Genomic DNA, 16,483 nt, shown 5'->3' with positions numbered 1-16,483 from the left:
TTTGTGAACACCCTTGGTGCAGTTGTTACTCCGAATGGGAGAACTGTAAACTGATAGTGTTGACCGTCTACCACGAATCGTAGATACTTCCTGTGAGCGGGATGCATAGGGATGTGAAAATATGCGCCCTTGAGGTCTAATGTGGCAAGGAAGTCTCCTTGTTGAAGTAATGGAAGGACCTGTTGGAGAGTGATCATGTGGAAATGATCTGATTGTATGTACTGGTTCAGTAGTCTGAGGTCCAGTATGGGTCTCAAGGTTTTGTCCTTTTTGGGAATGAGGAAGTATAGAGAATATACTCCTGTGCCCTGATGTTGTAGTGGAACAGGTTCTATTGCGTTTTTCTGAAGCAAAGACTGTATTTCCTGTTTGAGGAGCGTGAGGTGGTGAGACGTCATGGGACGGTGTCTGGGTGGTATGTTTGGGGGCGGGTTTATGAGTTCGAGGCAGTAGCCATATTGGATAATTTGTCTTACCCACCTGTCAGTAGTGATGGTATTCCAGACAGGTAGGAACTGTTGAAGTCTGCCCCCGACTGGAGTGGAATGGTCTGGGGGGAGTGGTGGCAAGTCACTGTTTGGTGGCTGTAGAGGAACGGGTGTTGTTGTTGCTGCCCCGTCCCCGGCCTTTATTATTGTTTCCCCGGTACCCTCCTCTAAAATATCCTTTGTTAGGGGATGTTTGACCTGATGTTTTGAATGTGGAAGAGTTGTCTGTTCCCACATTTTTGGAAGCTCCTCTATAAAAGGAGCGACGAAAGGAGCCTCGGGGTTGAGTGGACTGCAATGCTCCCATAGATTTTGCAGTTTCATTATCTTTCTTCATCTTTTCTAGGGCAGTGTCCACTGCCGGTCCGAATAGTTGTTCCTGATTAAAGGGTTGAGCAAGAATGGAGGTTTGTACTTCCGGCTTGAAGCCGGAGATGCGCAGCCATGCGTGGCGTCTAAGCAATACGCTTGTGTTGACTGCCCTAGAGGCGGTGTCCGCCGCGTCTAATGCACATTTAATGGAGGCACTGGATATTAGTTTGCCTTCTTGTATGAGGTCAGTGGCCTGTGTTTTGAAAGGTTCAGGCAGGTGTTGCAAGAGATCCTCCAGTTGATCATAATGGGCTCTATCATAACGAGCCAATAGGGCTAGTGTATTTGCGATACGCCAGTGGTTAGCCGCTTGAGCGGCAACCCTTTTGCCGGAAGCCTCCAGGAGTTTTGACTCCTTGTCTGGGGGCGGCGTATCTCCGGTTGTTTGGGAGTTGGCCCTTTTTCTGGCATTAGAGACGACTAGTGAGTCTAGGGGGAGTTGCGCCTTGATGTACGCAGGATCTTGTGGCGCTGGTCTGTATTTTTTCTCTATTCGGGGGTTGAGAACCCTGGCCCTGACAGGGTCTTTAAAGACCTCAGTGGCATGCTTTATCACTCCCTTAATCATGGGTAGAATGTGGACTGTTTTCTGGGACTGCTCAAAAGCGTCAAGTAGAAAATCCTCCTCAGGAGTGTCGGTGTGCATGGTGACACCATGAAATGACGCTGCTCTGTTAATAAGCTGACCGAACCCTAAATGGTCATCAGGAGGGGAGGGTTTTGAGGGGTATGGAGCGGGGTCAGGCACAGGGTAAGTCCAGTCATCTACTGGTGCTGTGTCCGGGAGTGTAAAGGGATCAGTAGGATCAGTGGGATAAGTGAAGAAATCTGGGTCTCCCCCTCCCCCAAAATCATCATCATCCTGTGGAGGTGGTGTATGAGAAGGAGATGGTAGAGGTGCAGGCGGTGGGGGTGGGGGGGATGGAATAGGGGGTAATGTAGGAGAGGCAGGACGTAAGGGTGAAGTGGCACAGGCCTTCTTCTTTGGAGGTGCTGGAGGAGGTGAGTCCAGCTTCCTTTTCTTGTAGGGCACCGCTATGACATGTCCAGTTTTTGGATTTATGTAAATCCGTTGTTGCTTAGGATCAGGTCGAAAGAGTTCCTCAGTGTCCGAAAGCGGCTGTGGCGCCGACTTTTTCGTGTCTTTCTGGACGTGTTTGGGCACCGAAGATGTTTTGGGTGCCGAAGAACTTTTCGGTTCCGGTGGTTTTTTCGGTGCCGAAGAACCTTTCGGTGCCGACGAGGTTTTCGGTGCCGACGAGCCTTTTGGTGTCGGTGGAGATTTCGGCGCCGAAGAACGTTTCGGTGCCGGTGGAGATGTCGGAACCGAGTGACGTTTCGGGTCCGATGGAGTTTTCGGTCCCGAAGCCTGCTTTGGTGCCGAAGGCACAATGACGTGAGGTTTGCTCGAGCCCGAGTCACCTGCAGGCTTACTTTTCTTCGGAGCCGGACCCGAGGGCGGGGCTTCAGAAGATGTTTTTGGAGCGCGACTGGGCCCAGTTGGCAGAGTCTTGACCAATGTCTTTTTGGGTGGTGTTGGGGTAGGGGGGCTGGTACTCACAGGCTGCCCCGGATCTGAATCGTCGGCCTCGGACACGATTTGGAGATCTTCGGAGTCATCGTCAGGGACGTCCTGTGCAAAGATGTCTTCTGGTTCCGGAACCGGCTTGGCCATGATATGGCGTCGAGCTCTCCGGTCCCGGATGGTTTTCTTCGAACGGAATGCGGCGCAGGCTGGACAGCTGGATTCGTTGTGGTCTGGTGAAAGGCACAAATTACAGACCTTGTGGTGATCGCTATGAAGGAACTTTGCTCCACATTGGGGGCATTTTTTAAAAGGTGTCCTTTCCATCAGCCACGTCCGGAGTCGGTCCGATATCGAGTTCGACGTCGAGTATTCAAGTTTTGAGAGTTGTAGTGATTGTAATAAGTTTTCTGCTGGAGCGGAAAAAAGTTCATCCGAACCCAATGGCGGAAAAAAACAATCTGAGGATGGAGTGGATGCCCATGCGCACTGTTGTCCAGGGGAGGAGTCACCAATCTCGTGACCAAAGACTTCTTCCGAAGACAACAACAACCTGCAATCATCCGAGCCCAACATCAGATGGCAATCTTATCCTTAGTGTGTGATCTGCAGCTCATATGCCTCGAACCTAAAGACTCTTGTTTGTGAAAACAATATGATATCATGGGTTAATTTGTTTAATTATTTAGGGGTTTGATTTGATGAAAGGGGATCGTGGATTCCACAAATGAAAGCCAAAAGAAATGTCATGGCCAGATCCACCTTAGCTGTTCTTGACTTTGCCCGCAAATTGGGGGCAAAGTCTATGCAAGCAATGTTAAACATCTATAGGGCCCAATGTATTGCCATAGCATGTTATGGATCTGACATATGGGGATACAGGGAATCGAGGAACATTCAAATAGTTGAAAATAAATTTTAGAAACTTGTTATCTGTCCCACAGTCAACATCCTCTTTTATAATCCATCAAGAAACTGGGTTATGCTTTGTATCTGACCTAATCAGCATGGCACCCTTATTAAAGTGGATAGGCATTTGAACAAACCCAGAGCTAGGGATGAATCGTGAAATCATTCGTGATTGTTTAGCACTTGATTATGCAAGCAGTATGCCTTGGCTGAGCCATGTAATAAAGCTCGCTACCAATCTAGGAAGGCCAGAAATGTTTAATTCCCCAGAAAACTTGATTAAAGCAGATTTGATTTGGGCTGAAAATACGTTGTTTCAAGTTGCTCAGATGGATAGGGAGGCCAGTGAGCTTAAAAAACCGTTGGTCGGGACACATCAATTATTGTCCACTTCAAGTACCATGGAACCCTATTTAAACTTAGTCACAAATCAGCATCACCGTTTCCCTTTTAGTAAGATTTAGATTCAATCAAATACATTTACTTCTGGCCGAACCGAAGGGATGAAAAAAGATTGAGGACCTGGGTGTTTGTTCATAGTTTTTCGACCCAGGACTCAATGCATTTTACCTTATTTGTGAACATTTTATCCATATTCGGCAGTTCATTTTACCTATTTTAAGGGGCAAAGGATTTTTACAGGCTAGACCTGCTTTTATGTATTTACAGATGCTGACGAATGTGTGGGAAATTTTTAACATTGCTAGTTTTCTGACTGCAGCGGTCAGAATAAAGAAAAAAAGGATCACTATGAATTAGATAATTTTTAACCTCGAGAAATTTTTAACTTTTCTATCATGATGTGTTTTGTATATGATCATACTAAATCTTTTTTGTACCTTGTTGATGTCGTGCAATTGAAATACTTTAAGTATTTTTTGTAGTATGATTTTATGGTTTTAATTAACCGAATAAAGTGAATTTGACTGACTGGGTTACCTGGATACAGGACATTAGATTATACGTGGACAAGATTCTGCAAGAAGATACCACTACACTTCAACTGTCTGGACCCGCTGGACTTCGCTGGACCTCCGTTGGGCTCGAACTCGTCTTCCCTTGCCGTCACCAGTCTCGCCAGTGTCCGTGATCCATACAGGCTCCGTGCAGGACCCTGTGGACTTCCAAGACAACAGAAGAATCTTCCTTGGAGTGAAGGAGTAACTCCCCTGCAAACGCAGGCACCGTAACGCATCTGACCGGTTTGCTGATCCTGAGCTCCTGCGGACTCCAAGGGCTCCAGCAACACAGGAGGTGGGTTTCTGAAGGTCTCCGAGGTCGAGCTGCCCTCTTACCGAGTTTTAGGCAGATATCCCTTGTGGGAACCGTATAACCCGTACCCCTGTGCACCGCGTGTATTTGCTGCTGCACATGCTTGTTATCGTAAAACAATTCCGTACTTTGGGCCATTTGTAGCTTGACCCCAGCACATCTTTTCTGAGAAGGACTCCGGCTTCCGTGCACTCTGTGCCCTGCTAGCTAGTATCCTGTGAAACTGCCTAAGGTCCCCTCGCGACTCCTGTGCCTTCAGCCTCTGGGTCCACTTTAAGGTCAACTTTGCTTTATTTCGGCTCCCCTAGTTGCTCCAGGCCTGTCCTGACTCCTGTTGCTGTGGTGAGTCTCCTGGTCCTTGCTGGGCCAGATCGACACCGAATTTGACCATCTACGTTGTTTGCCGCTGCCAAGGCTTATTGGTCCTAACGCCGGACGCCGACCCCTCAGCACTTAACATGCTTCGTGGCACAGCTCGTATCTGGCTCCTGGTCGTCTAACCCTCTGCTTTCAAGTTCTTCTCATCTAGAATCCACGTTTGGATTCCACCGGACACTTTTCGTACTTCCAGCTGCAGCATTTCTTTGTCGACATCCATAGAGAACGACGAAGGTTTCTGACGCCACTTCGTGCATATGCACCCGGCTCCTCTGGGATAGGTAACTCTGGTACAAAGTTATCCACGGGTGGGGTGGCTCACCAACCTCTTAAATTCCTAGGGTTGCCTTCGTAATCTGCTGGGAAGGGTCCTTAATCTCCAATTTTCCAACCGCGACTTTCCCCTTGAATTGTACGGAGCACGCGGTCGTGTTCTCACTCTGCACCCGTCCTTTGTGGGGTCCCTACTCACTGACCTTGGGTGGTTCCTTGGGGTCCCAGCGATTCTACACCTTCTAGACTAGGTCTAGTCCCGAGTAGGGGTTCTTATACTACTTATTTAGTATATGGTTTGGTCTCCCCCGGGAACCTACTGTGTATTGTGCTACTTACGTTTAATTCTTTGCAACTGTATTATTTGATTTGTGTTCTATCCTCGTGTAGAGGATACTAGAGTGTTATATATAATAAATACATATTTTTATAACTACTGTGTGGTTTCCCTTTCATCTAAACAATAATATAAGGTTGCATTCTGGTAAAACAAGGTGCTTAACATTCCTTCAAGACTTAGGCTGAAGGCTGCTCTCCATAGCTACCACTAGGATAGCTTTCTATAAAGGTTATCTTAGACCTAATCACCGTAAGGGTTGTTTGGACTGGTACAAGGTGCCCACTTTCATTAGTGGACAGCATATGCCAGGCCAACTTCTCACACAACGTAACAGTGGGTTTCCTAAATCAGGAATTCACACAGACAGAATAGAGATCTGAAGCCATTTTTAAAGGGTATGTTCCCAGCTATGTGAACATATACTATAATTTGGGCCACTGTAAAATCCTACATGCGTTGCATCGCACTTGCCACTTGTTCATCATTTGTAGATTTTAACAAATAAGGGGCTCATTACGATGTCATGGCGTATCGGTCTGGAACCGCCCGACCTTAGTATCATAATCCCGACGGCGGAGCCGAGCCTGGCTCTGCAGTCATTGGGTGATTATGGTGCCTACTGGTGGGCACCTTGAGCCCGTCGGAAGCGCCGCAGACAGTCCATCCGACCGATGCCTCCGCCCGCTGCATTGCGGTAAGCGGACTGCAGGGGCAGAAGTCGGTGGGACCGACACAGATGTGCCATTGTGTCTGTTCGACAGACACCGTAATTGGGCCCTATATTTCTGGCTTAAATGGATTAAAAACTACTTGCAAAACACAAATTGCTGGCAGCGCTTTGAGAGACACTTTGAAAAGATTAATTCAGCACCTCGGAATTGTTGACTGCTGTACCTAAGTATTAGAAGGGCACAAATGAAGTGAAACCTTTTTCCAGACGGTATTAATGTCCCATTTAAATACCTCTGGGTGAATATTTGTCTGCAACAGGAAATAAACACATAAATAAATGCAATTCTAAAAGTTTGCAATTCATAATTGCTTTGTCAGGAAAATGTTTTGTTTCATTTTGTTCTGCAAATCCATGTGTTGACATTGAGACTAATCTCAAAAAAGCAATTATTTCAAGAGGGCGCTCCAAGTACCAAAAACATTACTTTAGTTCTCTTTTAAAAGTCTAGTGTATTGAATCTTATACAGACTCTTCTGCCGAGAACCTTTGATTATACAAATAAAATGTAAACTCTGGTTTGGCATGATATTTCATAAAGGGGAACTTCTAAAGCCCATATTAGGGGATTTCTAAAAGCCCATATTATAAAAACTGAAGAACATCTCTAAAACAGAATTGGGATATGAAGAATGAATGTGCATACTTTTTATTAAATAATCTTTCCAAACGTTGGCTTATTTTCGGATGAGTGCAACATTGTATGCAACCATTTTCCTCTGAAATTTAGAAGGATTGTGCTAGTAAAATGGAGTCCCAGTGCTTCTATGCAGGTCAAAACCATTCCTAGTAAAAACATTTCAGTAGGATTTGGTTGTGTTTATACTGTTTGAGAAGCTTTTCTATTTCGTGTAGCTTTAAGATTTCTTTTATAGCAATGCCCATTAAAATGACAAAATAGTGAGATGGTACTGCATAATGTAGCATAATCTGGCAAGTCTTGTTGCATAACTTAGTGAACCAGCCACATAAAAATGGAAGACCATTATCACCTAGTTCCAGTAGCTCGGATTATAAATGACTGGCGTGTACAAATTTAGAGTAATTATTTAGGAATCTTAAGGTACATTACCAGGTTAGGGCTAGAGCGGGGCATGGTCTTCCTTGCTCTATGGACCCTCAGTTCAGAGGCGGGAACAGCAGCAGCACTTGGCGTTTTGTCCTCTATTTCGCTGTTCTCTTCCCTCAATGTGGCAGACAATACATTTGGCGTTGGTATGTTTAATGTTACTGGAATTTTTGATTTGCTAGGTCCACCAGGCAGAGATTTTGCAGCATGCCCAGAGAGGGACAGGGCTGTGGGGCATGTAGTCCTGGGAGGCTGCTCTGGGGCAGTCTTTTTATGAAAAAAATACCCATTGCTCCCTACAAGAGAAGTCTGTGTGGGATCATTTACTTTCAAGTAGATCTCGTTTCCAGAGTCGCCTGCTGTCTCAGAGATTCCGTTTTCCGCGATCCAGCTAACCTTGTTACTGTGCTCTAGTGGGATGGCTGTTGTACTGTCCTGAGAGTTTTTGGTGGGGATTGTACGGCTGCTGGAATCAGTTCTTTTGCACAATCCATTTGTTTCACCATCTGCAGCCATTGCTGGGTCCCCTTGGTACTTCTCTGGTGAACTCTCGTCTGCAGCCATTGCATCACTCACTGAAGAAAAAAAAATTAAGTGGTTACTAATCACAAAATAATACAGTGATGCCTACAATTTCTATATATAGATTGACCATTATGTCACAAACTTTTATACCCACTTAACTATACCTGCTAAAGTACAGCAATTTGAATTCATTCAAATCTTCCTTTTGCATCCAATCTGCTTGCCCTTGTATTCTGCATAAACTGGTCTTAAGTGGCAAAGAGGTATTTGTTTCGCCAGAGGTTTATTGTAAAAGTACATTTACAAAAACGAGTTCAACAACCCTGAGTAGCATGTGCCTTTCTTGAGCCCTGAACTCCTATGGAGTGTGCCCACACACCCGGAAAACATCCTTCAGCAACAATTAATCATCTGAATAGCCCAGCATTTTCTACCCTGCAATCATCATTAATAAAAAAGTAAAGCACATTGCTCCAAAACCAACCTGACTTAATTTTCAGCAAGCAGAAAAGAAATGGTGGGCGCCCGTAGCAACAGCTCGCCAACGTTTTTATCTTTCATAGTTTCACATGCTTGAATTATTGCCAGTGGTCAGGCTTAGGATCCTTGTTAGGCACAGTTCACATAGCAGTGTAGCTATACACTCAATTAACACTGAAATAGGTATTTACTGCTTTAGTCCATCCACCCCTCTAAGTGGCTCCGATGAGCCAAAGAGGAGGAGACACACACAGGTCAACTCCTCTCAGAGGCCCAACTGGTTAGAGTTTCAAACTTAATCAATAGTAATTAATGTCACAACCTCAGGAAAGGAGAAAAGGTGAATATCAGCAAGATACCAATGCGCTAGTATTGCAAATGCATGCAACTTCATTTTCCAGCACAGTGTCTTCCACAAATTCACATTTTAATTAAGGCAAATCAAAACAGTACCAGTATGTGAACAGGTTTCATAGCAGTCCCTCTGTGAAATCTGGAGAGAAGGGGTATAGAATGGTGATCACCTTGTATAAACTATTGCCTTAAGTCTGGCTTACTCCTAGGGTATTTGTGCGAAGTACTTTTCTTTATTAATCACAATTTCTCAAGGTTGTTTCTGTTCCATGCTTGTTTCTTTGTGAAGCAAGCAGCAAGACAGGATACACGTGTTTCGCCCTTCTTGGCACAAAGGCCTGGACTTTTTTAATGTACAATATGCAAAAAAACACAAAGCCTGTAGGAAACGGAAACTTCATAGGATATTGAAATGTTTTGGTGACACTCCGGTGTTCTACCTCAAACGTGAGCAAAAGACCTCCTTCCAAAGTCATATTTTTTGTAGAAATACTTCTGAAGAGAGACAAAAAAATACTTTTACAACAATTGTAAACACACTTTTGTTAGATACCTCTGCATCGTCTATTTCTATCTCTCCCAATTCTGCCTCGGCTCTCTTAATTAACACTCGGTCAGCTGTCAAACATCAATTGGAACTATTTAACCTGCTGCACACTGAGTCCCCTGACTTTCTTTTTCTTACTGAAACGTGGTTTTCGTCCGACTCTCTTCCTGACGTCCTGGCCATTCTTCCCTCCTCCTATTACGCCCTCCGGTCGGATCGCCCCGACGGCAAGATGGGTGGCGGTGTGGCCATGATAGTTCGCTCCAGCTTACAGTTTCAGCTTCTCCCTCACTCACCTATACCCAATGTGGATTTTCTGGTCGCTCGTTCACTTAATCTCCCTGCCCCTCTCACGGTTGTCCTTTTGTACCGTCCTCCCCAGCACATGCCCCTGTTCGTTGCTACCCTTCAGGAACTCCTTGCAACACTTGTGGTCAACAATTCTTCGGTTCTCCTGTTGGGGGACTTTAATTTTTGGCCGGGTGACGCTAAGGAGGACTTGTCCTCCAAGGATTTCTCGGCTACTCTTCAGTGTCTTAATTTTCATCCCCATGTCGTTGGCCCTACCCATGTCCAGGGTCATACACTTGACCAGATTTGGTCTTCAAGTTGTACGCTCTCTTCCCCCAGCATTTCTCCCTGCACCTGGTCTGATCACTCCCTTATATCCTTTTCCATCACTCTTGGTGCTCCCGACAGGCCCTCCCTACCCAAAAACCTTGTTGTTCGAAACTGGAATCGGATTGACCTCAACTCTCTTTCTCTTTCTCTTGCTTCTTCTACTCCCGATCTTTCTGAACTCTCCTTGGACTCCCAAGCTGAAGCGCTTAACACCTGGCTGTCCTCCTCTTGCGACCTGGTCGCCCCGCTTGGGAAAACTAAGGCCGTTCGTCCCTATGACGCTCATAAGTGGTTTAATACCGAGCTTAAAGCGTTGAAATTAGATCTGAGACGCTCTGAGCGCCATTGGAGACGAAATTACTGCCCCGTTCTCCGGGCCCAATATAAACATCTTCTCCTGGAATACAAGCGGGCCGTCCTCTTGGCCAAAACCAACTACTTTTCTGAGAAAGTGGCTCTCTCTGCCAATAAATCCAAGGAGATTTTCTCCTTGGTCAAAGATCTGGCTTTCTCGAATCGTACCAACTCCACTCCTTTCCCTTCTCAAGACCTCTGCTCTTCGCTTAATGAATTCTTCATCGAGAAGATCATTAAGATTAAAGCCAACATCCCCTTGCTCCCTCCCCCTACTCCTACTTCCCCTTTTTCGGTTCTTTCTTCTACTTTTGATTCTTTTCCCCCTATTTCTTCGGACACATTTCTTACTCTGCTCGCTAAGATCAAGTCAGGCTCTCCAGCTGACTGCGCTCCGGCCCGGATTTTAAGAGCTCTATTCACCAACTGTCCTTCTCCCCCTCTTTCTTTCCTTAATGCTTCTCTTGCCTTGGGCTTAGTCCCCTCTTTCTTCAAAACCGCTATTGTCCTGCCCATTTTAAAAAAACCTGGCCTTGACCCTTCACTTCCCTCTAACTTCAGGCCTATTTCCCTTCTTCCCTATCTTGGCAAGGTCTTAGAGAGCTATGTCACCTCTTGCCTCTCTGCTTACATTGAGGAGAACCATGTCCTGGCCTCTCATCAGGCAGGCTTTCGTCGAGGCCACTCCACTGAGTCAGTGGTTTTGGCTGTCCTCGATGAGCTGAAACTTAAGGCTGATTCCTCTCTTCCTCAAGCCCTGGTTCTCCTTGATCTATCCGCTGCGTTTGACACGGTCGACCATTCCATCCTTCTTGACCGTGTCAGCGCAGCGGGCATTCGGGGCCTTGCTTTCTCTTGGCTTGCCTCCTTTCTCTCTGGCCGCTCTCAGGCTGTTCACCTGTCTGGCTTTTCTGCTCCCCCCCGCTTGGTTTCCTGTGGTGTTCCCCAAGGTTCCTCTCTTTCTCCTCTGCTATTTAATCTATACATTCACCCTCTTATCTCCGCTCTTCTTGCTCAGGGGGTCTCCGTGTACAACTATGCGGACGACCTCCAGCTTGTCTTTGATCTTTCCTCTTCATCTCTGTCTTCTTCTAAATTTCGCTCTACCTTGGTCTTTATCTCGGATTGGATGAGCTCCAACCATCTCAAGCTTAACCCGGACAAGACCGAGTTGGTCTTGACGGGCGGCTCTTCCAGCCCCTGGTCTTCTGCTTTTTGGCCCTCTTCTTTTGGCCCTCTTCCCACTCCCGTCTCCTCAGTCAGAACTCTGGGTATTCAGGTCAGTCATGATCTCTCCATGCATGCACAAATCAGCTCTGTTGTTTCCTCTTGCTTTCTATCCCTTCGCCTTATTCGAAAGATCTCCCGCTTCTTTTCCTCAGAGGCACTCAAAATCATCATCACGGCCCTGATTACCTCCCGTCTTGACTACGGGAATAGCTTGTACGTGGGCATCCCAGCCTACGAATCACGCCGCTTGCAAGCTATTCAGAACCAGGCCGCCCGTCTCATTTTTCACCTTCCCAAAACCCATCATATCACTCCCGTCCTCAGGTCTCTTCACTGGCTCCCTGTTCTTCAGCGTTCTCTTTTTAAAATGGGTTGTCTGGTTTTTTTGGCCCTTGCCCGCTCTGCTCCTGCATTCATATGTTCCCTTATTTCTTCTCACACTCCGGTTCGCACTCTCCGCTCTTCATCTTTGGCCCTTCTTAATGTCCCCCGTTTCCGCAAAACCAGAACTGGAGGCACACGCTTTTCTGTTTTGGCCCCCCGTTTCTGGAATAGCCTTCCCCTGTCCATGCGATCCATTCCCATTTATTCCCATTTTCGTAAATCTTTGAAAACTTTTCTGTTTTCTCAGGCGTACTCCGGCTAACTCCTTCGGGCTGTTTCTGTGACTGTTGCTCTTGCTACCAGCGCCAGGAAGCCGCTTGGCCGCAGTGCGCTTAATCAAATACTTTTTTCATTTCATTTCATTTCACTATTTAGACTACGATCCAAAAGATTTCCAGATCTTATCAAAAATCATAGGTGATGGTCAAGAAGAACAACCTCATCATGTACAATCGTGTTCATGAAACTGACTGGTGTGAAAGTTTGAGTCTCAGACTGGTATCAGTTTAAAATACTCACATGGGCACTAGAAGGAAGGTCTGTTAAACCAACTCTGAAAGGAGGGACCATTTGGGGTACATAGAGCCAAATTTTGAACTACAAGTACTGTTGATATCAACAGAGACTGATTAACCTGTGCGACGCTTGTGACGGAGCGGTTCCGTCACGTGCGTCGGTTGCGCTGTGCGCATGACGGAACCGCTCCGTCATGGCCCCGCCCGCGCACGGAATCTTCAGCGCGGCGCGGAAATCCGCGCCGCGCTGAAGGGGTTAATGGCCTTGCATTGATTTCCACACCTGTGGTACATGAGGGAAGTCTACACCTCAAAATCAAAGCTTGTAACTCAAATATTGCTGTCACACTGTGGCCAAATAATAGCTAGTTTTAATCACTGTTTACCCAGCACTGCACTCCCTCTACCACACCCGACGCTCACATTGGGTTTTATGACCACCCCTCATACCAAAAACAACCCTTCTCATAATAACACCTTATCATAGAATGTAATTATTTTTCAAATTAATTAGTCCTTGTAAAGGCTTGATGGTGCAGTATCACAGCAATAGTAACATGTTTATATTGTACAGTCACTTTCTTGTAATCGCTAGAAAGTGTACAATAGAAGTTAGCAAGGGATTAATGGAACCATACCCTGCGTCACATTGTGTGGCCTCTGAACTCTGCTAAACACAAGGAGATGGCAGACGGAGCGCTGAAACTTTTCAGACAATCACCCCCAGTCACTATTGGATCTGGGTTGAATCCATTATTGTTCTTTAGCTCAGTTCGCCACTCCAGTTCAGACCCAGCCATATGCAAATCAGGGAACAGTCCAGCCCAAACCGCCAAGCCAGGTCTTCCCTGGACCAGAAACCAGCATCCTTGGACCGGTTTCAGGGTAACATCCCTCATCAGCCATGCTAGCTTGAATCCAGTGGCAAAGTGAGCAAGGGAACCATGTCTGGGCATACCCTGTAAACTTAGGGAAAACAAAGCAAACACAAGGAGATAATGGAAGGAGCGCTGAAACTTTTCAGACACTCACCCCCAGTGACTAAGTTAAATCAATCATCAAGTTAATGAGGGATAATGGCTGGGTCTAAACTGGGGTGGCAAAATGAGCAAAGGACCAATGGATTAAAGCCAGATGTGTTACTTGGGGTGAGTGGTTGAAAAGTTTATGTCCATCACCTTGTTGTGTTTGCTATGTTCGCTCTACGTGGTCAAGGGAATGTCGTGGGTCCCTTGCTTGCTGTGCCACTGGGTTCAAGCTAGCCTGGCTGATATGGGTTAATACCCCAAAACCAGTCCCAGGATGCTTGATTCCTGTCCAGGGAGAACCTGGCCTGGCAGTTCAGGCTGGACTGTTGCCTTGAGGCACAGGGTCAAGACTGATTTGCATATAACTGGGTCCAAATTGGGGTGGCATAGTGAGCAAAAGAACGATGGATTAAATCCAGATTTGTGAATGGGGGCGGTGAGTGGTTTAAAAGTGTCAGCACACCGTCCATCATGTTTGCAATGAGGTGGTGGTTGCTCTGACATCAGGTGAGGGCTGCCTATTCACCAAAGCGTATGCTATAATTATGCAGGACACAAATCCATTTAACTAAACCTTGCTTTGATATCCTTGTATTCTGAACTAAAGGTGTTCGAACGACTATGCCACTAAATCACTCTCACAACGTACTCAAATCCATCTACTTTTGATACTTACCTTACACGGTCAGCTCTAGAAAAAGATTCCAATGTCATCACCTCTGTATATTACCTATTCTGGCCTAAAATTGCTGGACCCTCTACAACTGTGGGGTGCGCCTCCCTGGGGTGTGGGCGTGGATTACTTCCCAGGGGGGCTTAAATGCCTCTGCAAGTACATGTAAATGAAGATGGCCTGGAAGTGCAGTGATGTTTATTTGCTGCATTTCCTGGCTGTCTTTGATCTCACTTCAAGGGCTTCGGAGTAATTGGAGTGCTGTGGGGCCCAAGTTCAGTGAGTAAGCTGCTGTGAGCTTGGCTGGGCAGTGTCTGGAGTCTCATCTCCAGCACACCCGAGTTTTTCACAGGTCTTTATAGACCATGTGCATATTTACATACCTTTGTAAACTGGTTACCAAGCCTTAGTTTTTCTCTGGTTCCAGTACCCCCTGTGCCCCCACTCTGCCTATTACTTACAGTTTGCATTTTACATTTACTAGTGTGAGAATGAATGTCATGAAAAGGAATATAAAGTGGGGTTGCCAAAAGAAAAATGCCAGCCATGTGTTTTAAGAACCTGCAAAGACCTCGTCTTGACACTAAATAGGGTTATAAATAAAAAGTTATGTATTCATTTGTAATGTGACTTTTCTGTCTTTGTTCCCTTTAATGATCAGTCATGAATCACTCAGGCCGCCCTAGAACACAATTAAAAGTGCTTTCTATTAATATTTGCTGTTCTAAATACGCACAGATAAGTGCTGAAAATACGGCGTTAGGCGACTGTTTATTTTGTACCGTCTGCGACATCAAAATAATGAGCTGGCAACCCGAATCATAAGACTGGAAGTTTGTTGCAGGATCAGCACAATATTTATTTCCTCCACCCTCAATCCCTGATTAATGTCATAATAGCAATATTTTAACTTCGATCTGAAACCCTATGCTGCGGTCAATAACATGCTGATTTACTTCAAGTGTCTGGTAATGCACCCTGCATTCAGACAACTCACTCCTCATTCTCACCCTTCACTTTCACGCTCACCCTGCACTTACAGCGATCACACTGCACTCTCAATGCACTTGTGCTGTTCACCCTGTACTTCACCCTGCAGTCACACGAGCACACTACTCACCCTGCACTCATGTGACACTTCCCTCACCTGTCCCCCTCACTGCTCAATCTGCAATCTCAATCACACAAGCCCATCACCAACTATGCATTCATTCCTCCCACTCTGCACTTACATCCACACCCAAAACCATATGGTCACCTCACTCCCACTGCAGTCACTCCTCTTACCCTACTCGCACACTGTTGCATCACTCACCGTGCACTCACATGGGCACCCGTGCCACCCACGCAGCGCAGAGGGTTAATTTGTCTGCTACAAAGAATGTTTACCATGTAAATCACAGAACTGAATGTGAGTAAACGATGAGTAGCGCTATAAAAAAATTCAATGTTTGTCTGAAAAGTGCCATAGAGAGATGGCTAGGCTGCTGCAAAATGATGCCGTGATTGAGATAAAACAAGTTCTTACAAAATATACTTTTTAGTTAGAAGTAATCAAACTGTATCCAATGCAGTCATTTTTGTGAGTGTCTCCACTATTCCAGTTCTCAGCTGAGAACACCCTTACATTACATCTTAAAAAGAATAAATCTTTGCCCCCATGAAGCTTTAAGCAGAGCCACTAGAATTATTCAGCAGAAGGACAAAATTATGCATCAGGTTTGACTAAATTATGCAGCAAGAAAGGGTAAATCATGCGGCACAATGCACCACATTTTGTGGTTAGCATTACTTCATTATTTTGTCCTTTTAACTCAAGGTAATGCTGTCAAGGGAAATATTTCGCCCCATTAATGCCAGTTTACCACCCAAATACAGCAGTAAGCAACTACAAGATTACCAGTCAATCTTTGCAAAGGGCCTTCCACTGCTCCGGAACACTGTCATGCGTTAAGTAACTTATGTTCCGTTTGAGCCAGAATAAAGTTTTTTTTGTTGAAATCTGCAGATCTTGTAGCAAATGCAGTAAACTGATAATTATGTGGAAAACGCTGCTGAGGAAACTTTACATAATTCCAGTGGCCCTAGCTTTAAGTGACTCAATCAATTAATGGCTGGTAAGAAGGCTGGTTTCTTTTTTAACTTTCTGCACTACCACCACACCCTTCGCTTTCAGGCAGTGGACCTCAAAGTCAGTATTAACCATTCAGGGACAGTTTTTTGGTGAAAGCTGAGTCCATGGGGTCGCAGGTAGAAGGCCAGCAGGGTTGCATTCCGATGCAGAGCCTAAACACTCTCGATCCCTGGGGCCCCACAGTAATGGTCTAGGAGACAGAGGAAAGGAGCGAGATTCATAAATACTGTCAAAGAGAAGGCCCAGAATAGGGAGTACTGTAAGGGAACTCGTTTTTATGTT

The 16,483-nt window shown here is 45.7% G+C and overlaps 1 protein-coding gene across 10 annotated transcripts in view; it reads right to left on the bottom strand.

Moving 5' to 3' along the window:
* Positions 1 to 16,483, bottom strand: part of EHMT1 (euchromatic histone lysine methyltransferase 1) — a 1,124,912-nt gene that overhangs the window by 859,754 nt on the left and 248,675 nt on the right. For all 10 annotated transcript variants that reach the window (XM_085611576.1, XM_085611658.1, XM_085611650.1 and 7 more), the window contains one exon: positions 7,360 to 7,931. In XM_085611576.1, the coding sequence (XP_085467702.1) occupies positions 7,360 to 7,931 (572 nt within the window). The remainder of the gene's footprint in view (positions 1 to 7,359; positions 7,932 to 16,483) is intronic.

The sequence above is a fragment of the Triturus cristatus genome, chromosome 1_2, assembly GCF_964204655.1.
Source record: "Triturus cristatus chromosome 1_2, aTriCri1.1, whole genome shotgun sequence".
Taxonomy (NCBI): domain Eukaryota; kingdom Metazoa; phylum Chordata; class Amphibia; order Caudata; family Salamandridae; genus Triturus; species Triturus cristatus.
This window is presented reverse-complemented; position numbering and strand designations above follow the sequence as displayed.